At 39.3% G+C, this 26,149-nt stretch overlaps 2 protein-coding genes across 4 annotated transcripts in view; one reads left to right on the top strand and one right to left on the bottom strand.

Annotated features, from left to right (window-relative positions):
* WDPCP (WD repeat containing planar cell polarity effector) overlaps positions 1–9,425 on the bottom strand; it is a 156,857-nt gene extending 147,432 nt beyond the window's left edge. For all 3 annotated transcript variants that reach the window (XR_010372112.1, XM_064446682.1, XM_064446683.1), the window contains exons 1-2: positions 9,230–9,425; positions 6,427–6,508 (exon numbers count right to left, since the gene is read on the bottom strand). The gene's annotated coding sequence lies outside the window, so the exon portion shown is untranslated. The remainder of the gene's footprint in view (positions 1–6,426; positions 6,509–9,229) is intronic.
* A 353-nt stretch (positions 9,426–9,778) lies between these two features.
* MDH1 (malate dehydrogenase 1) lies at positions 9,779–21,456 on the top strand. Its single transcript, XM_064446681.1, has 9 exons — positions 9,779–9,890; positions 14,979–15,077; positions 15,399–15,495; positions 16,477–16,652; positions 18,007–18,129; positions 18,262–18,438; positions 20,033–20,146; positions 20,362–20,451; positions 20,819–21,456. Exons 1-9 carry the CDS (start codon positions 9,888–9,890, stop codon positions 20,942–20,944), a joined length of 1,005 nt encoding a protein of 334 aa, XP_064302751.1. The 5' UTR covers positions 9,779–9,887; the 3' UTR covers positions 20,945–21,456.
* Positions 21,457–26,149: the final 4,693 nt, after the last annotated feature.

The following is a 26,149-nucleotide window of genomic DNA, read 5'->3' as shown; positions in this document are numbered from 1 at the left end:
CATTTCACAAGCCTCCCATTTCCCAAGGAAGACTGACTCAACATTTACAAAATCACTTAACTGTCCTCCAAAAATGCCAAATATTCTTTAGAAGCACATTTCTTGAGAGTTGGTCATTTCTGCCCAAAAATTACATAGCAAACTGGTGTTATTGCCCTGAGGTGGATATTCTTGCCATCAAAGAGGTACATTCACAGATAATTCTCTCTCAGACTTCATACAATGACAACTGCATCTGCAAGATAGCATCCCACTCTACTTGCTCAGAAGTTTGGGTACAACTGGCTGAGACTAACTAAAATGGAAAACCAGTCAGCCTGTCAACCTTCAATAGGCCTCAGCTGCCATTAAAAGGTATGCGGTAATTCAGAGCCCATGAGAGCCCCTTAGCAGGCAAGCTGGTGTCCACCAGCATGCAGTGGAGTTCCCAGCAATAACAGCAGATCTCGCAGTAGGGCTGTGATATTCCACTGGCTTTCATTACAGAAATCTGCGTCATTAATTTGGGAAGAACTGAGTCTAGCATTGCAGTTAGGCTAATGATACTGTTAATGAAATTCCACTAATTTATGTCCCATATGGCTACGATGTACAAATAGATTCATGTATGCACGTATACCTATATAGGTATAGGTTATACGTGCATATAACAAACACATGTATACCTATACTCATAGTCCTGACATCCACACGATGAAAGACAAAACCATTTATTAAATTGCATTTATAATGCATCTTCAACCAGCTGAAGTATGTTCCTTTTGAATTTTCTCTGCAGTTTTTAAGTCTCCAAATCACATTCCCCTCAATCCGATTTGTCAGGTAAGTCACAATGGTCCAATTTCATGGGCCCACTATTGTTAAAAAACCTGCTTCTCATGAAACTCTAAGCAGGTATGAAATACCATAATATTGACATTTTCCTGGGCACTGCATCAGTCAAAAGTGCAAACAGGAAAAAAAAGTTAGCCATAGGTGGAAAACACCCTACTATTTCTCTAAAGACTGTAGATATTAATTTTCCAACAGAAACATACTGCTTGCCCTTGCTCTGCCAAATACTGAGATACTTAATCAGATAGTAAGAAATATATTCATGCTAGAGATTTTCTAAACCTTTTAGAAACACTGTTCTGGTCTTGCCGAGAATCTTGTAAGCTGGGCATGGCATACATAGGTCATAAAAACATAAAGGTTTAATCAGCACTTTTTTCAGTTAAGTTCATTAATGGGCTTGTCATATTAACTAGACCCGAATTGTGTAAATACATCATTAAACCTCATTTTGTATTTACATATTACCTGTCTCTTAAGAGTATATTCATCCTCTGTTTTGGTGTTTTTTATATTACAAAGATAATCTAAAGTTTTGTCTTAAGAGAAAAATTGCATAGAATGAGAAAAACTTCTGTGGTAGCTTTGGGATCTTATAACTTGTAAATTAGCAATGAAAGAACTGAGGTAAGACTTTGGGAGTATATCTAAAGTTTTAGTGAAAGAGATTACAAAAAGCCATAGTGGGAGTCTTATATGATGAAGCTTTAAAGTTAGTTGCAATGTATTAAAAGACAACATTCAAATAAATTATTTTTCACCGCAGTATGCCAAGTTTTTGGAGATAGAATTAAAATTGGGCTTTCATTTTAGACCAAGTAAAGCGTAATATTAGACTATAATACTGCAATACTAGTGAGATCCAAATGCTGACAGTGTTACAAGAGAATATTTTCCCTCAGGCATTTGAAATTTAATGCTTCTTTAATATTCTCTGTTGGATATTGTTAGAATGGAATTTCAAATATTTCCTGCAATTTGAGTTAAAGATTACTGAATAAGGCTGAGCAGCAAAAAATTTTTGAAGCATACATCTAAAGCTGGCATAGTAGCTTAATGTCCTGTTGTTTCTTGCTTTAGTAAAATTAATTTCTATAGTCTTCAACCATGAATTCAACCACCACCTGGAGATACAAACCCGTAATTTAACTGTGGTGTATTTCTAGCTCCCTTGACTAATACACTGAGGCTAGACCCTGGATGTCTATAAAAGGAAAAGGCCATTTCATAGCAATACTTTATATTCTCCTAAGTCAGACAACAGGCAACTTGAAAAACAATATCTGGCCCATTACTGTAAATAAATGGGATTATCTGTCATGAAATAAAGGTACGTGGTTTTGCCTATATTAAAAGTGCATATTCTACTATATAGTCAAGAGTAACACCTTTCCAATATGACTCAAAATATTAAAAATGTTTTTATCCAATTAAGATCCAACCTTTTCACCATACATGTATTAGTGCATTACCATGGTTACTCAGTACAGGTAAGGGTAGGCTGCATATTAAGCCTAACAAAAAGGTATAGTCGCATCATTCTAGAAACAAACCAGAAAAAGACTAACTATAATCATGACTCCCTTTGCTTGATTACTTCATGGAGAAGCCTCCTTCATCCGAAGACGCAGCTACTTTCTTTTCCATCGTTTGTGTCCACAGTGCTCCTGATTTTGTTCCATGACCACAGTTCCCTTATCATTCATACTGGGCACATGCAGACTCACTCCTTGGCTTTCCTTGGCAGGAAGCCTGCCAATTCCCCTCAAAATGGCTTGGAACGCTGCTTTGGACAGTATGACTACCATGAGTTCAAGTGAAGTAATTCCTTAACACCATCCCAGCCAGATAAGGCAACTCTAAATGCCTTCATGATGCACCCAAAAGTTTTAAAACATTGAACCTCAGTCTCATGCTGTAAGAAAACCGTTCTCATGGGTTCTGACATAACCCTTGTCGATACTCTGCACAGAAAAACCAACAATATGTGTATGCATGATTTGGAGCTGCAGAAAACTCAAGTTAGGTATCATGGGTAGGGCCAATAGAGTCCACAGAGCTGAATTCATGGGCCTATGCTTTTATTAAAAGACAGGGACAGTTTAGCCTTACAGTGTGCAACTGATTGAACATAAGCATGTGCAGAAATTGAGCACCTGCGTTTATGTGAACAGAATGAATAAATACAATTTCTTCTTTCTTTCCTCAAGGATCAGTAAAACCACTGAATAGGGGCAGTACTATAAGCAACACCAAAGCCATCCCTAGACTCTACTGCTGCTGAAAAATCAGTTTGGATGACGTTTCCAAAAGGTAACCAGATACCAAAGTGAATCTGCAAAGCAGCAGAAAAACCTCAGGCCAGAAACAAAGTGTTTAGTTTGCGATTAAGCTTATTACCAACAAATTAATGTTTTAAAAATCATGTTTCACATATGAATAATGTCATTAAGTAAAAATTTATCAGTACTTTCCTTCTGCAAAGAGTTAGTTTTTAAACAATTAACTTTAAAAAGTCAACATCATAAGACATAATTCTCCCTCCCTGATATTTCTATTGATATTTTGTTTAAAATATAATTTAATACTTGGGGCGAAAAAAGGGAGAAAAATTCAGTCTCTGTAATGGCAGCTATTAACAACTTAGTTCCATGAAAATACAGAAACAAATACAAATGGATATTGTAAACAGGCTGAAATATTTTAAGCAAACTGTGTGATCATAATCCATAGAAATAACCTTAATGAGAACTGCACTTGTAATTATGTGACACATTTGGCATGGAAGAGCATTCATCAGTATTCTGACATAGAAAGGATAGATGAAGGAAGCAGATGGATTCACCCACCTGCACTGAGCCTAAAAAAATTGAGAGTAATCATTATGGCTTGTGACTTTTCATACCAGAAGTTATTCCGTGATTATCAGGTTATCATGAACAAGTGCAAAAAAAAAAAATCACTGAAGAGAAAAAGGAAACATTTATTTTCAGTAGAAGCTGTTTTGCCACTTGACTGACTTCACTTTAAAAAACTTACAAGGACATCAGCTTAATGTTTCAGCCTAGTTTCTGGGTTTGTGGGGGTTTTTTTGTTTGTTTGTTTGTTTTTTTTTAATTGTTGTAGTGAATTAATTTAAGATTACAAGGTCTGGTTTTGTAGAACTTGAATTGTTACACAGGTAATTTCTTACTTAGAATACCAACCTGCACCTTCTGATTGGGTTTAAAACATATCCACACTTTTAGTAAATTTTATAAAACAAGAGGAAGCAGAATGAAGAAGCTACTGCACAACACCAAGATAATTTTTACATGTTCAGAAGAAAACCAGATTTTTCAATTACTCGTATGCTTACAGCTAATGCATTAGCACACTAGTTTTACTGAACCCAAACATATTAAACCAGGCTCGTACAATCTTCATGCAAATTTCTCAAAAAGAAGCAAGGCAATCCATATGCCTTGGAAACCCACCTTATCAGTCCAACAATTTCATAACACTACAAAAAATCAAATGAACTGAAGAAACACACCATTTCTTGTGATCAATGCACAGGTGACATTCTTTTCACATGAATCCCTAATCTAATGTCCTTCTTGTTGCATTTTAATTGGAAGGTCACATATCCCAAGGAAATGACTTCATCACTTTTATACAGCCTGCATGGAAAAAGGTATCTTTTGATGTACTTTAAGCTAAGTGTTTTCAAGACTTAACTAACTGAATCCACGATGTCCAGATTAGAGACTGGTAGTTCTCACCACAAATGTACGTTTAGGTTCTATGATCTGGAAACCCACTTAGTGGAACAGCCAGACAGCAAATATAGAAAAGCACTTTGTCATACTCATGCCATTCTCCTGTTTGCAAAGGATGCTGTTACTCCCCTCCTCTTCCCATTTCCTATCTTCCAAGGGTTTGCAAAAACCTCTACCACTTCACTTCACCTACCATGGGAAGAAGTACCTAATTCACTCGGAACTTAAAAGCCACAATCAACCTCCTCCACACATTGCAATCAGTGAGTAGAAAGTCCACACATTGGCGTCACAAAGTGTCTGTTCAACCATGAAAAAGACAGACTTGTGTTAAAGAGAATCCAGTACGGCGATTTCACATACTCCAGGAACACAGTTCTTCCGTTCTCTTTGTAATAATTCAGAAATCAACTTTGCTGAATTTACAGCCAATATACCAAAGTCTTTGTGTGCATCTGTGTGTGCGCGCACTTTGGTTCTTTTGTTTTGTTTTGGTTTTTTTTTTTTTTTTTTTTTTTTAAACAGACTTTCTCTACACCCTATATACTTTTAAGAACTGTGAGAAGAAAATCCTTCAAAAATTGTTTCACAGATGGTAGATGGTAATAGATCTCCCAGAATGTCTCAGCATTGTCTACAACGGGGTTGCTATTATTAGGCCACTGTGCTACCACAATCCCTAGTCAGCAATGGAGCCCTGCAATACTGGAACTGCACGCCAAGCACTGGAGGCCTACAAGCATTGGACCAAGCACCTGAGATCTCCCTATGCACAGATAGCAAAGGCAGCCTTAACTGTTACAGTGTCCTCCGGCAAAAGTACAACAGGTGTTTGTACTATTAAACTACTTAGAAATAAGAGACAAAAAAGAATATTCTGATCTCAATTTTTATTAAGATTTGACTCATGAATAGTTCATGAAGATTACTAATACATAGTACAAGCATACTATACATCATTTGTGTCTCTTCATAGTCATTAGGAACATGAGTACAGAATGTTCTATGGCATCCTGTCTACCTACTAAAAACATATTAAAGTTTGTATAGCAATTAATGAATGATTAATTACCTCTAATCATGTAAAAAAAAAACTAAACTATTAAGAAGCAAAAACAAAGCCATAGAATAAAATGAAACCAGTTCCACAGAAGGTAAAATTCCTCTTTACGAAAGGAAGTTTTCTGAACAGTGGGGGGGGGAAAAAAAATACATCAGAGTTATAAACAGAATTTCTAGATACACAAGTTTCTTCACACCATTTAGTGCCTATGCAGTAGCACATAACTGTAGTTTAGAAATGAACAGTGAAAACTTAGTTTTGGACATTAACACTAGGAATACAAACAATAACTTATGTATTAAAAATGAATTCTTAATGAAAATATATCTTTTAATTTTCTAAACATTTTAATTGTTCTTGCTTATATCTATGTAGTTATAATTTTTAAACTCTTACAGATTTCTCACATACCTTTAAAAATAGCTTTTGATCCTGTCAATCCCATTTCATTTCCTTAATCCTTTATTTTATTTCTAAAAAATCCCTTATTATTATTCCCTTGGATCATAACCCAGAAGAGGCTTCCACAACTGCTTCAGTTCTACTGTTATTTCTAATATTGAAACCAGCCATTATATAGTTAATTTTTTTAACATGGTCTTAAACATTTTAAAGTTTAATTATATCACACAGACTTAGCTACAAGAGACATGTTTTTGTATTAAAAATTGAAAGTAAATGCATAAGATAAAAGAAAAACTGTATTATACATGGAGACGATAAAAAGATAGCTTCACAAATGATTGAAAAATAAGTGTGAAAACTTACCTAAAAAAATTCATCAATTTCTATAGATGGCAATGAAGAAAAAGAAAATCCCATCCAAAACACAGTTAAAGAACACAGCCAGCTGTTAACAGAGAATAATTCATTTTAAAATATATAAAAAATTGAGAGAATCCTGGCAGACTACCCCTCAAAACTGCTAGTTAACTTGAAAAATAATACTTTATCCTTGCAAATGAAGATTAAAACTTATTGAGTATTGTCTCATTTAATTACACAAATTTCCAAGTAATTCAGTATCTTTTGAGTGCAAAAACTGTAAAATCTATTTCAAGAATTAGCTGAGAGCCCAATTCACATGCACAGTAAATACACTAATGGGTATTTACTTCTTTTGCATGTAATACATTTCCATTTATGCAGCTCTTTGGCTTAAAGCACTACACAAAAGATACATACTAATAAAACATGGGGGAAACATTAAAGAATATGAAAAAAATCACACCAACACCTTATGATCTCAAAGACATAAAATTGGCAAGTAAATCATTAGACAAGTAACTAGATGAAATCCAAAGACTGTGACAAAGCTGACAGGAAGAACAGCACTGAATTTAGAATGAAAATATCCAAATTTTGAAAAGGTGGTAAGACTAATAAATAATCAAAAAAGAGTCAAATCCACCACACTTCCTGAAGATAAAAAGCACAAATTTGGAACACAGGGTTGCAGAAACTTGAAACCTGTATGTTGATAGATTCCTACAGCAACACAACGGTCTGACAACAGTGTCATGATTTAACAGCACAAGAAACACTACCAAGAACCAACACCAGAAAGGTGTTGTAGGAAGGTCCAGAAGCAAAGGATGTATTTTTTTTAAACGAATAAACACTAGGAGAAGGAGTTGTAAAAACCAGATGGGGAGACAAAAGCATCTCTAATTTAGTTTTGTACATTTACATTTTGCTTGGAAGATATTAAAGCTTAGCAAGTAGAAACAAAATCTAAGCTATGTAAGGAGGAAATAGTAGAATTGTTAAGTCTCACTAACTTCAAAAATTCCACCACAATCATAAAAGGCTAAACTTTAAGGTATCTTTAGTTAAATCAGCACAAAACAGTGCAGACAGTCTAAAACCAAATTAACTCTATCTCAGACTAATTATACTAGGAACAGATTTAAAATAAACTGATATACATGCCCCTGAGAAACAAAAGCATTTACACATGGCTTTGCACCATATTAATTACAAATCACTTTCACAACAAGACATGTTGTTGAAGATAACAACAAATAATACAAGCCAACATTGCTTTAGCTGAAAATTGGTAAGGAATCAATTTAAACTGAACCAATTATGCTAAGTGGAAATTACATTTTGCAGGTCCATATCAGGTTTTGTGTACATTTAAATCTTAAATAATCTTAAATAGTGTTAATTAAGTCTGTGCAACATCTCGGTGAGAAGGTTAGGGTCACTAGGACTCTAAGCATCTTAGGACACTTTGGAATAATCTGACCGGAAAACAAGCTCCCTTGTACTTACCAAGCTTCTCTACATTTCACAGCAAGCCAGACCTCAGCTTTGCTTACAGCTATTTGGCTTTCCAATGCATCCCCAGAAGGGAACTTAGGTACAATCTTCATTCATATTAAAAATGTATGGCTATTAACTGATATAAATCACTGTAGTTTGACATTTAAAATAAACTAAGTATGACTGTACCTTTTCAACTCTGACACTGCAGTTTTCTGTACTGCAGAAGCTGTCACAGGTTCAGCTAAAGACTTGTTCAAACCACAGGAAGTTTTGAGTTGTGGCATGAGCATGATTAGCAACAGGACTCGCTAAAATGAGAACACTTTGCATGACAAGCATAAATATTTACATTTTATACCCACTACCCTAAAGGAGTAACTTCTGATTTCTGTCTGAGGACTGAAGAAGAAATTGTGGACGTGTACATGCTGTTTAGATTGTTGAATAAAAAAATATTATTGACTATAGGGACTAGAGTAAGATTTAAAGCTAATCCTGCAGAAAAATATTCAGACAAATGAGACTTCACTAAAGGCTTAACTAAATTACAGAATCTGTCCAATAAGCAAACCCGTCAGGATCTGAGGGGAAAAATAATCAACTGTGCCATCCAAGAGTCTCTTTCATGGCATAACAACACGGTTTAAGAATCTGCTTTTTTTTGCTGATGCATTTATGCCAATATCAGTCTCACTTTAGGTACAGACCAAAGGAGTTTTCTTCCGTCAAAAACCCAAAATACAACTAAATGAGTAGTTTTATTTTTGTAAAGCAGTTTAGTCACGCTGTTTTAACAGCGGACTAGGAGACGTAAGCTCTCGGTTTTCCCCACTATAATAAAAGGAAACGGCCAAGCGCAAGATGACAGGATTTTGTGAGGTTTAAGTGTAGCCATGCACCTTCTCCCGAAGAGCCGCTAGAAGAGTGCCACGGGCAGAAGAGAGAGAGGAAGCGAGGAGAGAAACCCGGAGCTTGCGTGGCAGCGCCCGAGGGCCGGGGTTTGGGGTCCCGAGGCGAGCCCCTTTCCTGAGGAAAGGTGGGAAGAGGCTGCGCCACGGGAAGGCAAAGGGAAGGCTCTACCCGCCCTCACCGTGTCCATGCTTGGCGTGAGGAGACCAGCTCCCTGCCTGCACGCCCCCCCCCGCCCCGCCAGTCTCGCTGAGGCGACATGCGCCGCCCAAGGGCCACGCACTGCCGGTGGGGCGGGGACCTGTGGGGAGAGACCGGAACGGCCCGGCCCGGCCACGCCGAGATGCCCACCCCAGGGAAGGGCACGGCCAGGCCGCACACCCGAACCCACCGAGCGCTCCAAGGAGACGGGGCGGGTGGTTCGGAGCGGGGCGGGGAGCACCGCCAGCACCGGGCTCTCGCCCTCCCGCGCCGCTCCTCCGCCACCGTCACCTAGCAACCACGGAGGCACGGCCACCTGCGCACGCGTAGTAGCCACAGCCTCTCGCGCGCTCAACGTCCTCCGCCGGCGCCTCCTCCCGCGCGCATGCGCCTCCCCGCCCGCACATGACGACGCGCAACACCGACCCTCCGCACGGCGCCTGCGTCAACCGAGACGCCCGCGCTGCCGCAAACCCTTGGTCTTCACCTCCCACCGGCGCATGCGCAACCACGGGAGCCACCGGCTGCCCCCTAGCGGCTCTAGGTAGAGCTGCTCGTGGGCTGCCGTTCTGCGCTTCAATGAATGGGGCGGGGGGGGCGGGTAACCGCTGCCATGCTGCCAATCGCGTCTGGGGGCGAGGCGCGCGCACCCTGAGGCACGCTGGGAGCTGTAGTTCTCTCCGAGGCCTCCATCGCGCGGGGCGGCGGGAGCCGCGACTACAGACCCCAGGCGGCCGCGCGGCCGGGCGCGCCCCGCCCGCCGCCGTACCTTAGCGCAGCGCCGCGGTAGCCCCGGTCGCGCTGTAGAGGTGACCTCGAGGCTGCGGGACCCGCCGCTTCCCTCAGCCATGGTCAGTACTGCTTTCTGGGCCGGGGGGCGCTGCCTTTCGGCGGCGGGTGAGGCGGGGTGGCGGCGGGCTGCGTCCCCTGAGCCGGGGCGGTTGGGGCGGGGGGCTCCCGTCAGGCGGAGGTGGCCGCGAAATGGCGCCGGCTCTCCCTCGCCGCCACCGCCTCCTCGCCGGGCGGCCCCTGTTGCCGGGTACCCGGCTGGAAGCGGACCTGGCGGCGGCCCAGGACTCGCCTTGGCACCCGCGGCGGCCGCACCGCGGTGACCTTCTCCCAGCCCGGGGACGTGAGGGTCGGTGTCGGCCACCACGATGCCGGCCGAGCATCGCCTCTGCACCGGCGGTGTCACCGCGCCTTTCCCCGAGGCCGGCGTCTCGCCGAGCCCCTTGGTTGGCAGCAGTGCCTTCGGGAAGATGGGAATGCCTGCTCCTTAAGTCCGTGAGGCGTTAAAGGTTTTGGGTGTAATTCTGCGTTAGCTTAAGGGGAAATGCCTGTAAAATGTTTTCCTCGCTTTTTTCATCCCTGCTTGCTGTCAGAAGTCCAGATATTTATGTAGGTTCTCCAATGTGTCAAGGAGTCCTTCTAGTTCTTGTCCCAAGGTTGCATAGCTGACCTGGAGTGCTTTTATTTTCTCTCTCTATATATATGTGCACACACAAACTTGCATGGAGACCTTGCTTTCCTTTATAATTGTGAAAAATCTCCATGTTTTTCTAGGGTTTACCCTGTTATTCAAACTTTTCTTTTGGTACTTGGCTATAGATAAGATGTTTATGTGCTCTGAAATGTGGCATATTATTTTACCTATATGCTAAAAAATACTGACATCTGTAAATCTTATCAACCCTAATTCTCCCGTTACATCTAGTCAAAATATGAATTCTTAAGAGTGACCACAAGATAGCAAGTTTTGGTTTGTACTTGAATTTTCAAAACATTAGCTGCTCTGAATTTGCTGGTCTCCAGAACTGCTCTTTGAAACTTACTTTGATGCCAAGACTTCTTAGAATGTCACTGGTTTTTATCTTTCACTACTCTAATTTAGCATTTGGCATTGTGCAAACGCTTTAAACTTCTGAAACAAAATTATGTGTCTAATGGTGCAACTGCTATTAGCTAAATGAAATTGAAAAAGTTTTTAAGGGCATCTGTCTCAAGGTCATTTGTTAAGGAAAGAATTCCCTTGGAATTCAGTTTATTAATCACAGTGCTGCTGGGGTTGCTAAAGTGCATGACTGTCTTGCCGATACTTTCTGCCACACTTCCAAATGCATTTGTTGTCATTGCCACTCTGCTTTAGAGAGGGAAGTGCAAGGGGAAAGTTTGTTAGGCAGGCTTTAGACTTCTGAGGACATAGCATTTAATTTAATGCTTAAAGCATTCTTGCCAAGCAAGCTGGGATAGCTTAGTTGGCTTTCATATTCAGGAATAGCAATAGTTTGATTATATTTTACAGACAGTTAAGTTTATCAGTAATGATGTTTATAGAGGTCTTTTATAACTATAATTAATAGTGCAAAGTCCATCACTTGGATGTGTGATGTGTAGATAGGACATAGATTTTCATGTTCCTAGGTTTGATAGGTTGTGGGTTATTTCATATTAAGCTTTTATTTACCTTTGTAACCCTCTGAATCAGTTTTCCAGTGTACTGCTATTTTCATGTGTGGCACTAATATTTCAGGTCTGCTAGTGTCAGCAGTAATCACAGATAATTTAGGCACTAAATTCTTCAGCCAAAGTGTGTGTGGCAGGAGGGCATGAAGACCACAGCTTACTCATTTGATATTGGAAGCTTTACTTTTATCTGTGATAAGTTAGGCAGGAGGAATCCTACATGTTTGCGGAATTAGAGAAGGGTATCCGGAATGCAATGTTCGCTTTTTTTCTTCCTTTTCATCATTACCTTTACCACTCTTTCAGTTTCTTAAAACTTTTTAACTATACATCGGCTGTATGTGAAGTGGGGAGGGCTTTGAAACTAGATAGTTTGGGTAGATGTCATTTCATTTTTCCTCTAGCTCTTGTATGCCTGACAGTGAGTAAAGGTCACCTCTGTAGTTACCACAGCTTCTTGTCAAAGCTCAGTGCAGGAGCCAAGTCATAGATTAAAGTGCCTGAACATGAATGTGTGGAGCCTACAACTTCCATAGTGCAGCTACCCATTTCTCTAAACATCTATCCTCCAAAAGTAGCCTCAGATGCTTAACGATACTGATTTTTATATGTGATGTAAGTTTTCCAGGGAGAGTTAACTACATTTTGTAAGAAGCACAGCATTTTTAGCTTGTTAATCTAGCTCCTGGAATCAAGAGAGAGCATGAAAATTTCTTTGATACTAATTGCTCACAATTGGTGCAGGGCAAGGGACTTCAGGGAAAGCTTGTATGTGAATCCAGTGTACTGAAGGCTTGGAGAGAAAAAAAAAAACAAGTAGGCTGAACTCCTTACTTTATTTTAGCTTATGTTTCTTCTTCCCTCCTCCAGCCCAAAATGGGGAGAGAACAGGAAAGATGGTAGTAAGCAAACATAACTTTTTTGAGAGGGTGAAGCTGAGTCATGACTGAAGGACTTTTTTTTTTTTTTTTTTTTTTAGCAAGGCTAGATGTTAAATCTTAGTTAAAAAACAATAGTCCTACCTCTTGCCTTTTTATATTCCAGTCCTTCCCTCTCCTGTTGTTATGCTAAATACTCACCATAATGCTAGTGGATAGATTGACATTTTTTATGTTTAAATCAGGTTATTAGTATATAATGGAAAAAAATTCTTTTCACTTTCCCCGTTTTGTAACACTACTTTAGATTGCCTCACAGGTTGCAAAGGAGAAAGAGCCTAACTTCTGAAAATCTTTGTTCCATTCACTGGAAATCCAGAAATCAGTTCACAATTGATTTCAGATATGTAATTTAACGCAAATGTGTTCTGCCTTTATCTGTGTGAGTTCTGGAGTAGCATGCTTAGCACGGAATCATTTTTTTATATGCTGATGTATGATTTTGCCAGGCCAAGGTAATTTTCAAGTACTTATTTTCCGAACTAATTGAATAGCTGCCTTAAAGGAGTGTTCATTGTTGCCTTTATGTAAGTAAAATATAGGTTTTTCCTTAAAAACATGCTGAAATTTTGGCTTTAAAATCTGATATGTGTCTTAAATCTATGCTGCCCATCATCATCTGGACAGTATAACTTCTCTACTCAAGAATAGTGTATCAGAACTAGTTTTGAGATTTAAGCCAGCAGTAATTGCTAGCCTGTTCTCCTTCCCCTGATGGAGAGGTTTGAGGGATGAGACTCGCAGTAGGACAGGTTGAAAAAAAATAATGCAGTTGAACTAAGTTCTCATTTTATCTAGTGTGTGGTAAAATGGGGTAGGTAGCCTCATTTTTGTGGTTATCTAATGCTAGCTTGATGCAGCTGTGCTTGGCTGGTCACTTCTGCAGAGAGAATACACTCAAATCCCAAAATGGTTTTCCTATAAATATTAAAGCAGGGATTTTGGTTGGAAAGGATCTCTAGAGGTCTTCCAGTCTGACCTCTTTCTTGCTCTGAGCCTCGAGGTTGTCCAGTCCAGCCTGATAGCAAGGCTTTTGCTGCTGCTAAATCAGATTATATGGGGTTTTTTTATCTGGGTCTTGAAAACCACCAAGGATGAAGGGTGCACAGACTTTCTGGGTACTCTGTTCCAGTGCAGCAGTAGCACCGTAATCGAGAATTTTTCTCTCAATTTATAGCCATTGTCCCATGTGCCACTACTAGAGGTGTTTGGCAGTGTTATTTTTGTAACTTTTCTTGAAGTAGTAGTAGGCTGCTGTTAGATCACTCCTTGTCCTCTACCTTTCTTATGCCCAGCTGTCTCAGCTTCATTTTATAGGACATGAACTCTTGACTGCAACCATCTGAGAAATGCTTGCCTGGTCCCTCCTTAGTTCTTCCAAATCCCTCTAAAGCCCATGGTCCCAAAAATGGACTCAGTATTCTAGCTGCAACCACCAGCACTAAGTAAAAGGCCTGTCTTTGCTCTGCAAGCTACACTTTTCGTAATGTAGCCCAGTATGCAATTAAATCACTTCAGGCATAATTGAATGTGGAAGATATTTTGTCTGTAATTCAAATTATCATCTTTTAATTACTTGGAAAACTGGGCATGGGATTCCAGCAGGCTGTTTGGAGCCTGCTCATTCCTGTCCCAGCACGATCTGCCTCAGCCCTATTGCCTCTAGGGAGAAGGGGAGATACAAAAAACAGGCTTGCAAAATATTGGGTTATGAATGTCCTCTGGCATGTTTTCCCTTTTCAATATTAAATAACCTCTGGAGTTCCCCAAATCCTGGTTCTGCTTAACAAAATGGACTTTTGCTCTTTGTATGGATATATTAAAAATTACTTTGGTAAGCCATTTTTTTCCCTCTTTGCAGAATAGCAAGATGTTGGCAATCTTCTCCCAGTCTTCTGGAGTTTGGGGTCAGTTTGACAATGGAGAGCTGTATTATGGATTTCGGTGTCTGTATTTGCCCATAATGTAGCTTTTGTCTGTGGATTTGTTAAATTGCTGCATAACAGTTTAGGCAGTAGTTTTAAGTCCACTAGATTCCTTGGTTTCTGGCATTCAAAGTCTTTGGTTGCAAGTAAGTGTTCAAAATACTTAATGGAAACAGCCTTCCAAATTGAAAGAATCTGAAAACTGGTGAAGTTTGGCAGCTTGTAAAGCTTCTGTAGTAAGTATGAATGGGTAATCTAATGAGTGGGTACATATTGTAACACCTTATGCTAAAAAGGCAGCATTGTTAAAAGGAATACAAATTTTTTCAGATTGCCATTCCTTGCATTTTGGATGCTTTTCCAGGAACAATTCCTAGGGACACTTTTGCAAGCGTGGTCTGTTTGTGTAAAAGCAAATAGAGGAATTGCTGGTGGTTCTAGCAGAACAGAAGTATGATCCCAGGAGTTGTCCCTGATCCACATTTAGGCACATGCTTTGATCCAGGTTAAATAATCATAACGTTATTTCTGTAGTGACTTAATTTTTACTGCTCTCTGATGCCATGAGCCTGCACTGTGTAGCTGTAGGTAAGTCTCCATAACTTTCTTGCAGGGTGAACCTATCAGAGTCCTGGTGACCGGAGCTGCCGGGCAGATTGCTTACTCACTGCTCTACAGCATTGCCAAGGGGGATGTCTTTGGCAAAGAACAGGTAACTCTTACACTGAATTATTGCTTGTCTCTACTGCACAGTAATGAATATGATAATGTCAGAACTGCAGTTGCTAAGACTTGTTTTCTTCTAGACACTCAGAATGGTTTACCAATATGCAAGTAATTTATTCTTTGGGTGGTAAAAATGGAGTCCTGCTCTTGTCATGCAAGCTTTCAGTTGTTGGTTGTGCTGAAGTTTTTCAGTTTTCTGTAAATGGGTTTTAAGTCTTGCACAAGATAGTTTCTAGCAGATAGCAAGCAAATTCATTTGCAAAATGGAGTACATGCAACTTGCACTAAACCATTTCTTTCTTTACAGCCTCTTGTTCTTGTGCTGCTGGATATCACCCCCATGATGACTGTATTGGAAGGTGTAGTAATGGAGCTGCAGGACTGTGCTCTACCACTGCTGAGAGGTGCCCAAAAGAAATTTTTCTTATACCTACAAGATGTTCTAGTACAACTATTGAATTTATGAGTTCCTGTAGCTGGCAGGAAGTTAAGCAGAAAAAAATATTAATGATCCTTTCTTAGTTTTTATATTTTGTGAAAGATAAGTTAATTTAACTTAGGCTGTAAGCTAGGAAGAATGTCATCAAATGAGGTTTGTGTAAAGAGTTGACTATGCAGATTACCTGGGTTTTGGTTTCTATCATCTAATCCTGGGTTGTCAGCATGTGCAACAAATTCAGGTACTTGTGTATTTATTCATTGCATGCTGGTCTAGTGGTAAAATAACAATGAATCTTTAGATATGCTTACATGCCTGTACTAAGCAAAAAAAGTCTAGTCTTTAGACATATCTTCTGCATAAAGACACAAACTGAAAAATCACTCATCAAGTCATGTAAAAAAGTTCAGTTCTGATAAATCTAAACAGTCAGAAGAGAGACAGTAGATGCTATTGTAATTATTATGGTACTTTAAAAATGTGTAGCTACCAGCTCTTGTACTTGTACAAATCAAACTTTCTTCACTTTGAATTGTTAAAGGGAGAGGACAACTTCATTTGTGTTGATACTTGCCACTAAGATTTTTTTTTTGTAAAAGTAAAGAATATCGTCTCTGCATACATGTGTATAACGTGTATATGCCTATGTATATGTATTAGAGAGAGGTAAATGAAAGGTATCTGTTGACATAGATTTCTCCTGTGTTTTCAGAATTTACATCTAAAGCTTTTGATAAATATTTGTGTATAAATACTTGCCAGAAAACAGTTTCTAATCTGTGGAGTTAGGGCCAAATGACTATACTTGTATTTTTTGAAGCAGAAGGTGGTAATCTGTCAGATCAGATTATATACTATTTATGAACCAAAGAATATTCCTACTAACACTTTGCCATGAATATTTATCTTACTTAGACTTTTTTATTTTCCCATTTCCTGTTTTTAGAGGTCATTCCAACAGACAAGGAGGAAGTTGCATTCAAAGACCTTGACATAGCAATTCTGGTTGGCTCCATGCCAAGGAGAGAGGGCATGGAGAGGAAGGATTTACTCAAAGCAAATGTGAAAATTTTCAAGTCTCAGGGTGCAGCCTTGGACAAGTACGCCAAAAAGACTGTCAAGGTAAATATAGCAACTGAATTAAAAAAGTTAACTCTGAGTTATGTAGAGATCTAAATACATTGTAGAATGTTATTGCACAAACAGGAGCCTATTCAGCGCTGGCCTTCCTTAAGCCCTAGAAAATACACCACAGTTAAGGTTAGATGAGATATAGTATGTTAAATAGGTAGACGGTTTAATCCTTAATTCATTTTCTGAGAAAGGTAAGTCTTACATTGAATTGCTGTAGTCCATACATACTTTGAACTGGTTACCAGCAATCTGTGTTTAAAAAAAAAAAAAAAAAAAGGCAGTCTTCTGCTTGTTATCTCTCTTTCTGGGAGAACTGAATTACCTACATGCAGCTGCCTACTTCATATCCATCTGCGGCTTTAACATAATGATCCTTAACTTCAATATCAATGTGAAATTACAGTTGCACAAAGAATCAGCTTTATTTAGGTTGTTTGCTTCATCTTTGGAGCATTGGAAGCTTTTAATTGTTCTCTCTCGGATTCCTTCAGCACAGTTAATGGGATCATGTGGCCGCTCTCCTACTGCTTTTGATCTCAGACCCAGGCTCTGACTGTGCTTTGTAACTGACTTTTTAATGTCTACTTCCTCTGCTGATGAACTTCCTACTGCTTCTAAAGACTTGTTTGCTTCTTTGTACAGTGGAATAAAAACTACCAATATAACTATTGCAAAGTAATGGAAAATTTACTGGATTCAATTTCAAAAGGGGAAATACAAAGGGAAGTTTACAGATTAACATGTGTGATTAAGAGTATGTGGAGCTTGATGTTAATCATTTGAGGCACATTAGTAGATGAAGGATGAATAAAAATAAGTTTTCCATAGTAATACATTGATCTAAGTTCAGGCAATATTTTTCTTCTAACTGCCTGTGAACTTTGAGATAAGTAAGTGTTCTGGCTTTCTTTTATAATAAAGCAATTATATAAAGCAGTAGCAGCCAGTTTAGGGACTGTTTAAAAGGTGATAGTGAATTCACTGTGGGCCAGCCAGTGTGTCTGTATTGTGCTTTCCCTGTATCTATTAGTATGGGGGTTTGAAGCCAGGCTTTGTTTCAGTGTGCAGATCTCCCTAGAGGTCTTGTTCTTTTCCATGTTTGAATGTGAAATTATAGAGAAGATGGCCAGTTAGAAAATACTTTTCTGTACAGTTATAAAAGACTCTGTGACTATGAACAAAACATATACAAAATAATCTTGTTGAAGACAACCAAGAGATTTAGAAAGCTTAACTTTTTTATAGTTTCTTTGAAAGAAAAGTCACGTATTTCACTTGAGGGAGCTGTTCTGCAGAAATAACTTCATCGTTCCACATCCCCCTTCCCCTTTTTCATTTTTAGGTTGTGGTAGTTGGGAATCCAGCAAATACTAACTGCCTGATTGCATCAAAGTCAGCCCCATCAATACCAAAGGAGAACTTCAGCTGTTTAACTCGTTTGGATCACAACAGAGCTAAATCTCAGGTAAAAAGGGCCTGTTCAAGGTAGAATGCTTTCTGTTGTCTCTGCTAAATACAAATACGGCAATACTTTCAAAGAAGCCTGTGAATTGAGAGGCTGAAGTTAATACAATGGACATCTTTAATTTCCGGTTAGATTGCTCTGAAACTTGGAGTGACTGCTAATGATGTGAAGAATGTCATCATCTGGGGGAACCACTCATCCACTCAATATCCAGATGTTAACCATGCAAAGGTAAACGTGAAAGGAAAGGAAGTTGGAGTTTATGAAGCTATAAAAGATGACAGCTGGCTGAAGGGAGACTTTATCCTGGTAAGATCTTGGGGCTTTTTAAAAGGGTCATTCTCTGCTTCTGCTTTCTCCTAACCTCATATGAAATTATGAACTATGTAAATGACTGACTGAGTGAAGTAGCTCTTCCTACCACTAGAACAAGTCATCTTCAGATAGCTTGTCTCTATTAGTTATTTGCTTTTGAAAATTTAAGGCATTATTAAACTTGTGTAAATACTACTGGAAAAAAGCCATTTGGAGTGCTAAAATGAATCAACAAAAGTAATTTTGATCATAGCTTAGGTGCAACTCATCTAGCACACAGGCACCATTGACAGTGTGACCTTTGGTGACTTTTTTGGGCAGCTTTGTAGATGAAGTAGGATGATCTTCCATTTGCTGCTCCCCATGCACCAAAAAAAGCCCCCCAGCCCTCTCTCCCTGCACATGCATGCACATGCACACACACGCACACGCTTTCCAAATCTAAATCTGTGGCCTTGTCAGCAGCATTTCTGAAAAGGAATCTGAAAAATCTGGTAGACACCTGCAAATGCTTCATGTAGGGTAGTAATAAATAATCAGGTTGGGTAGTAAAACAAAATAATGGTATTAATTGATCAAGAGCACAGGCTACCTAAATGCAGTATAAAGTGAAAAAAGGATTACTAAAGCCCTTGATGAACGTGGCTCCAAGTAGCTGTACTTTGCTTGGTATTGCAATGTAGTACCTGGCTATTAGCATGCCAGTAATATCTTAGCAAAAGCACCTTCAGTTTGGGACTGAAGATGTGTTTTGTCATATGACCATGCTCTGTCCTATCTTGATTTTGATTCCAGTTCATCCTTGTTGCTACAGAATAAATGACTGCATGCTAGCACCTGAAGTTCATGAGCCAGAGTGTAAGAAAGAAACCTGTCCTTTTCCTTGATCCTGCTGTATCTTATGAGGTCAAGGCAGGATACTGGTTTGGTCTTCTAGGTGCATTGTAATGCTGGTCTAAGCTAGAACGCTTTGCCTAAGATAAGGAGATTTCATAATACCAGCTTTCTACTGGGGTCTGGTTGGCATACAGCCTTACCAAAAGTTATTAAAAGAAAAAAAATACAGTGTTAAGAAGCTATTCTAATTCCAAGAAGTGCAATTCTTAAGTACAAAATTTTTAAATACAAATTTGAGTATAGGTTCAGCTATCTTCAGGTGTTAAATTAATTTTATGCATTAAATATTGTAGGATTGAGACCAGCAAGTAGTTCATGTTGGTATTCAGCAAAGAAAATTTGAAAGAAAATCTGAGACATCTGTTACTGTTGGCGTACATCAAATCTCTTGGTGGTAAAAGCTTGAAACATCTGATTGGTATGAAAGAAGTTAGCGGGCTGCTAGCTGTAAAGCAGGTACTGAGAAATGAGCCAGCCTCTGAAATATTCCATTATGTTCTTGTCTTGGCAAAACTCTTCTAGACTCTGTTTCTGGATTGTATGCCATGTTTATTTAGTGACAGAACTGTATCTTGGCTGATGAAATTAAATGATGTTTGTAAGGGGTCTTTCCTTATGGTGTCTATTGACAGCGTTTAGACCAAGCCAAGATTTTGCTGCTTTACAGTTTAGGATTTTTTCTTAATTGCAGACTGTTCAGCAACGTGGAGCAGCAGTTATTAAGGCTAGGAAGCTGTCCAGTGCGATGTCAGCTGCCAAAGCTATCTGTGATCATGTGAGGGACATCTGGTTTGGCACTCCAGCGGTAAGATGTTGCTCTTGAGTAAGTGCTTGTTTGCCTTATGCTATGATTACATGCCAGTGTATTTGACCTAAGGTGTGTATGTGTGTTGATGGGGGGAAGAATCTGTCTTTTTCTGGAATAAAGTGTGTCACAGGAGATGCAGTATATTGGAAATTAAGATTGTGCTTGTTTCTAACAGTGAAAAATGTATTTGTCCCTTCCTCTGCTGTTTTCAGGGGGAATTTGTTTCCATGGGAGTAATTTCTGATGGCAATTCTTATGGTGTTCCTGAAGACTTGTTATATTCATTCCCTGTTGTGATCAAGGTAACTAGACTGTATTTAAATCTTAAGTATCTTCTCCAAGACCTGGTTGAACTATTGTATGAGCTAGTTGACAGCTGTGCTTTCACTATGGGACTGCAGTTGCTGGGACTCAGGGGTTTTAAGTGTCTTTCACAGACAGGATCATTATTTGCTGTTTTGTAGTAGTTGTCACATAAGTACTGACAGAAGAGTAGAATCTTGCATGACTAGCTGGTGCTGGTTGTATTCTTTATCTGAAAAAATTAACTTCTGCCTAATGTGTTTTTTAAGGCCATAAATTTTGTTTCTTATGCGGCAAAGTTTCTTTTCTGCAGACTGGATGAAGTCTGTTCTCATATGGAGGGGCTTTTTGTTTGTTTTCAAACAGGACAAGACCTGGAAGTTTGTTGAGGGTCTTCCTATCAATGATTTTTCTCGTGAGAAGATGGATCTGACTGCTAAGGAGTTAGCTGAAGAGAAGGAGACTGCTGTGGAATTCCTCTCCAGTGCATGACTAGGTGACAAGGAAATACAAAATAATTTAAGAGTGGAAGAATCCAAAAGTCGTCTCTAAGTCTGCTACCAAACACAATTACTGTATTAAAGTCAACTGTCTGTGGCAATTGTGCATTTTAAAGTTCATATGCTTTTACTGGTACTGTTGTGCCTATTGAGTTGTTAGCAAAAAGATTATTAAAGAAGTGAAACTAGTTTGTTGACCAAACTTTCTGTTCAATACTAGTTGCTTTCTGTGTATGATACAGAATAATCGTTTGCCTTGGCTTCTAACGCACAATCTGAGTTTTGATTAGAATTTGGCACTATTGGAACGCATCCTAGTCTGTGATCACTTCAGCATCCTGTGGTTCAACTGAAAATGAAATTAGAATCCCAATAGTTCTTGTTGAACCAGTAGTTCAGTGACTTAAGTCTATTGCTGGACAGACTCCCAAGTATATACTGTTCACTCTGGTTATGCTTACAGTGTTTGTCAACAGAAATATTAAAAGATGCTTAATCACATAATGGCTAAGAGTAGTCTGTTGCACTTTATTTGCATGTTTTAGTTTTGTATTATAAAATTCTGCTAGTTACATCATAAAAAAAAAAACCCTGAAGACCCGTTTTATAAAACCGAGGGAAACTAGTTTTCAGAAGCTTTATTGATGACTAGCAGTTCCATTTGTCTTTCACAGGCAAAAATTGCTTTATGCTAACAGCAGACACAAAAGCCTTAAGGCAGATTTGTACTCCATCACTCTAGTTCAAAAGCAGCATTGGTACTGTAGCTCAATACTAATTGTTTAAGACCAAGTGACATTAATACACTTGCTTGAGAATTTTTCTAGTGCAGCCTACAAACACTTTAACTTCAGGAAGGTTCAAATATATTGTACTGTAATTATTCTTTTGCAAACACACAGGTGAATGTTGCTGTAAATCTTCTCCTAGACTCCTGCTTTGCCCCTGCTCTAGTAACCCACCTTACGTAGACTTAAGGGATTTAGACTAGGTTTGTTTTTCTGGGGACTTCTTAGACGTACTACCTGTTCTGTTTGTTTTCTAAGCACCTTAAATACTTCCTGCCCTGGTTGCAGAGTGCAAGCTTGTGTACAGTGTCAGTTGTTGTCTGTCCTGTTCCAATGTAAGCATTTCTGTCTTCAACTAAAGTAAAACTTAGGTCTGTCATGTCTGGATTCATCACATTTCCCTTTTTTTGTTTGTTGTCTTTAAATGAGGATTCAAGAATTAGAACTGTTTTCATGAAGAAAAAAACCCCCAGCTTAAACTGAATTCTGCGCAAACTGAATGGGTTCTTTGAGGATTTATCAACTAGAATATAAAATAAATCAGCAAACATCAATAAGCTTATCCTTAAAATAAGTCTGCTTTCAGAACATTGCTGTAGCTATTAAGTACAGTGACAGTAATGCAGCAAAGACTTACTTATACATAAATGGCTGAAAGGGAAAACAAGCATTTCAGAAAATGGGAATGTCTGCTGCAGCACAGGCCAGCTGGAGACAGGGCATGGTAAGTGAATTCCTTGAATGTTTATGAAGCAGCTGTTGCAAGAACTTGTGCATTCTTGCAGTCTTAGGAATAGGCAAGAAGTATATATAGTGTATTGTCTCACTGTTTTTCTCGTTCCTCTAAACCCCTTGCAGTTTAGCTGTGGAGAAATGATAAGAAAATTTAATACGTCTGTCTTTTCGTGACAGTTTGGGAACTTCTGCAGAAATTAGGGAGGTAAGGAAAGCTGCCAGTGTGATGACTGCCTTCTGGTGTTCCATACAAAGTCAGTAAAATCTCTTTTCAGCATGAACCCAGGGACCAAAGGAATTTATTCCAGTAATTACCATGCTACAGCTTATTTTAAGACAATGTGTTTTACAGTGAATGTTAGAGGGGATAGCTACAATGCATGCTGTTGCTCAGTTTAAAAAGGCTACAGGCTAAGTAACGGGATGACTACACATCTGTGCCTGAAAACGATAAATAACATAATTCCTGCGGATGTGCAGTATGTTTGGTGCCATACCTACAGAAACATCACAATGTAGGTGAGAAGCTTTTTAAAAAAATCATAATCTGGAAGATCTGGCTCTTCAGGGTTTTTTTGATGTTTGTTTTAAAGTAGCTTTCTCCAGGAGACAACTCACTACTTGTGAAGTGATGCTTTTAACACTTGGTGTATCATAACAATTGTGCTTGGCAGGCAGTCTCATGATATATTTACCTCCAAGTTAACACTTGAATCTACATTTGGCTCCTCATGTTATGTGTTTTAAGCACAGTCTGTATTTCCTCCAGTGTGAAGCAATTCAACAGGAAATCTCTCATCTGCTCATTGACCACATTCTTTACTACCCCACTACTTACAAACTCCCAAACTAGCAAGGGGTGGATATTCTTTGTATTCATGTTTCTGAACTGTTTTGCCCTTTGTTCTACTTTCTCCAGGTTTTCTCTATATTTCGGGGAGATTCCCTCCTGCTGCTGTTAGCCATCTTTTACTGTGGCTTGTGTTACCTTGTACAGCCCACACTGGTTTTGCAGGGTGCTTTGCTCTTCTCTTAGCAGTTGGCATATGAAAATATGCACATGAAAGCAAAAAAAAGTGGCCATCCGCTTTTCCTTCCATCTTTGACTGTTATAATTTTCTAGTGCAAGAGGAAGCTTGCATTGTTATTCCAAACTTACAGTATTAAGTACTTTGCTCTTCATTGAAATGTTTCAATTCTGTGATTTTTTTTTTTTTTTTTTGAGTGTTAATGGGCTGGAGGACATTATGTACTAGATGAGGCTCAGGGAGCTGGGTTTCTTCATCCTGGAGCAGGAAGTGCTTAGAGGACATAATCTTGTCAATGCTTGGAGGACATAATCTTGTCCATCAAAGGCTCAGTGGCACATAGTGGAAGGTCAAGAAACAACGGACACAAGTTGGAACACCAGAAACTGATTTATCACATCTGAGTGATACTTGCTGAGTACATACTTGCTGTGCAGGAAGGAATTTTTCATCCACTTTTTACTTGCTGTTTACTTCCCCAAGAGAACAAAAGTTAGGATTTCCAACAGCAACTCCTGAATGACTACATACAAGCATTCTTTGAAAAATGAAGCAGGGGGAAAGTAAGATTTGCATTGTCAGACCCACTTCTGGAAGGTTTCTAGATGGAGCAGCTGAGAATATTAGGGCTCCTGGCTGAGTCTGTGTGTCACCAGAAAGGCTCCCAGGGAAGACTGGAAACTGTTCAGTGTGGCTAGCACACTTCGTTATGGGGTGCCTGGAAAACGTGGATCCCAAATCCTCCCTTTGTGCTAGTGAAAACTGTACAAGGCAGGCTGCTAAGCTGACCTCTGTGATTTCTTGACAGCTTTCCATTCCCAGCAAGAATTCTTACGAGGGGAGAGAAGAAACAAAGCTTTTCCCAAAATGAACAAAAAATTGATTTCAAGTTTGTCTTGCACTGTCCTACAGCAGCTGTTCCCACTATTTTTTACAGTGACTGCAGGTGAAGCTGGAAACTCTAGCTCTTACAAAAGACTCTAAATCAGCATTATCCTGATGTTCACTACAGACATTTGCACCCTGGGCATATCTATAAGGCATCATGTCATATCAAATCAACAGGATTTGAATCTCACTTTGAACAAAGCAAGACAAGATAACTTCTCTGGCAAGTAAAATGGATGTGGTGTGTTTTCAAAGCACCAGAATTCCAAAACAGAGGAAATTTGTCCAGGAAGAGTTTATTAGGATTGTGTCTTTTTTTTTTTTTCTTCTGTTTTTTTTCCCACCCATTCCCTGTGGTTTGGGAACTTTTTTTTTAAATTTATAGACACATTTGCATTCCAAATAGAAAATACTAGAAGATTACATACATCTTTCACTTCAACTGAGCTGTAGTTAATATAACTATTTGCATCTGAAAATGCTGATATTTTGTGTTCAAATACCAAGGGATTTTTTAAAAAGCATTCCAACAACTTCGTAAGTGGCAGTGTTGCAGAGGAGTGTGACAAATGCTATTGTATCAGAACAGAGGCTGAACAGTCAGCTGCTTAAAATACTGTAACTGCAGGTAAATAATTTTAGAGATGCAGCCTTCAGCTGAGCCAGAAATAAGCTTTGGTTTTACAAAATCTTTTATCATGCATATTAATTTATTACTAAAAATTTAATTGCACAGATGCTTTCTTTTTCCAGGTCTGCTCACCGCAATCATCAAAGGGCTAGCACAGAGGCCTTTGCCTGCTTTCTCTCAAAAAACATAGTTGTCGTACACCCAGGAGTGATTTATTGCTTAAATGCATTAAAAGCTCAGCTCAAGCCAACTCGTATTTGAGGCTTTGAGCATTTGTCAACTTCTGATGAAATACACTGCGTGAACAAGACTGTGGCCACTCGGGACTTAGTCATGTTGGCTTCACACCATAACCACTCCCTTTCTCCTTGTGGCCGAAAGTCCCAAATTCAGGCTATCCTGCTTCCACAGTACCTGCTCCCCCTCTTTACCTTCCATATCACAGCTGAAGAGCAAAGCCAGGACCGAGCAGCTTAACAGACGGAAGAGTTGGCCATTGCCTTCCTGGTAGATGGCACTAATACATTGTGTGCATCTGTATGCACACGTGCTCCCTATATCAGACCATGATGGAAAAACCTTTCTGGAGTTCAAAGGAGCCACCTGGCTGTCCTTACAAGCCTAGACCTTCATGGTTATCATTAAACCGCTCAGATCAACTGTGCAAGATTTTATTGTAGCAGGCAAGTAATAATACTTGGGATGAAAGTGAGCTTTCATTTGTTATCAGCAGTATTGGAGCCAGGACATACCTGAGCGGGTAATTCCAGCCCAGCAGCTCAGGTTGGCTTCACTGAGCTGCTACCCAGTGGCTGAGTTGTGCATCCTTTAGCATTGGGGTGCTCAGCAGCAGCAATGCACACACACACCTTGGCAAAGGCAAAATACCAAAGCTAAGTCAAAGGCTGAGAAAATACAAATTTCAGTTCGCTGATTTTTGGGCTCCATTTTTTAAACCAAATCAGCATTTGTAAAGCCACAGAGTTGTGCTTTCCAGAGATCCAGTGTACCCTTCTGTTGTGAAATTTTCTCTGATTACATACATACATTCAGTTTTGCTTTCTCATTTACAAGTGTTACTGAACAAACACAGGCAGCTTGAGTCATTTTAAAATGAGACCAGCAAT

The sequence above is a fragment of the Phalacrocorax carbo genome, chromosome 3, assembly GCF_963921805.1.
Source record: "Phalacrocorax carbo chromosome 3, bPhaCar2.1, whole genome shotgun sequence".
In the NCBI taxonomy this organism is placed as follows: Eukaryota; Metazoa; Chordata; class Aves; order Suliformes; family Phalacrocoracidae; genus Phalacrocorax; species Phalacrocorax carbo.
This window is presented reverse-complemented; position numbering and strand designations above follow the sequence as displayed.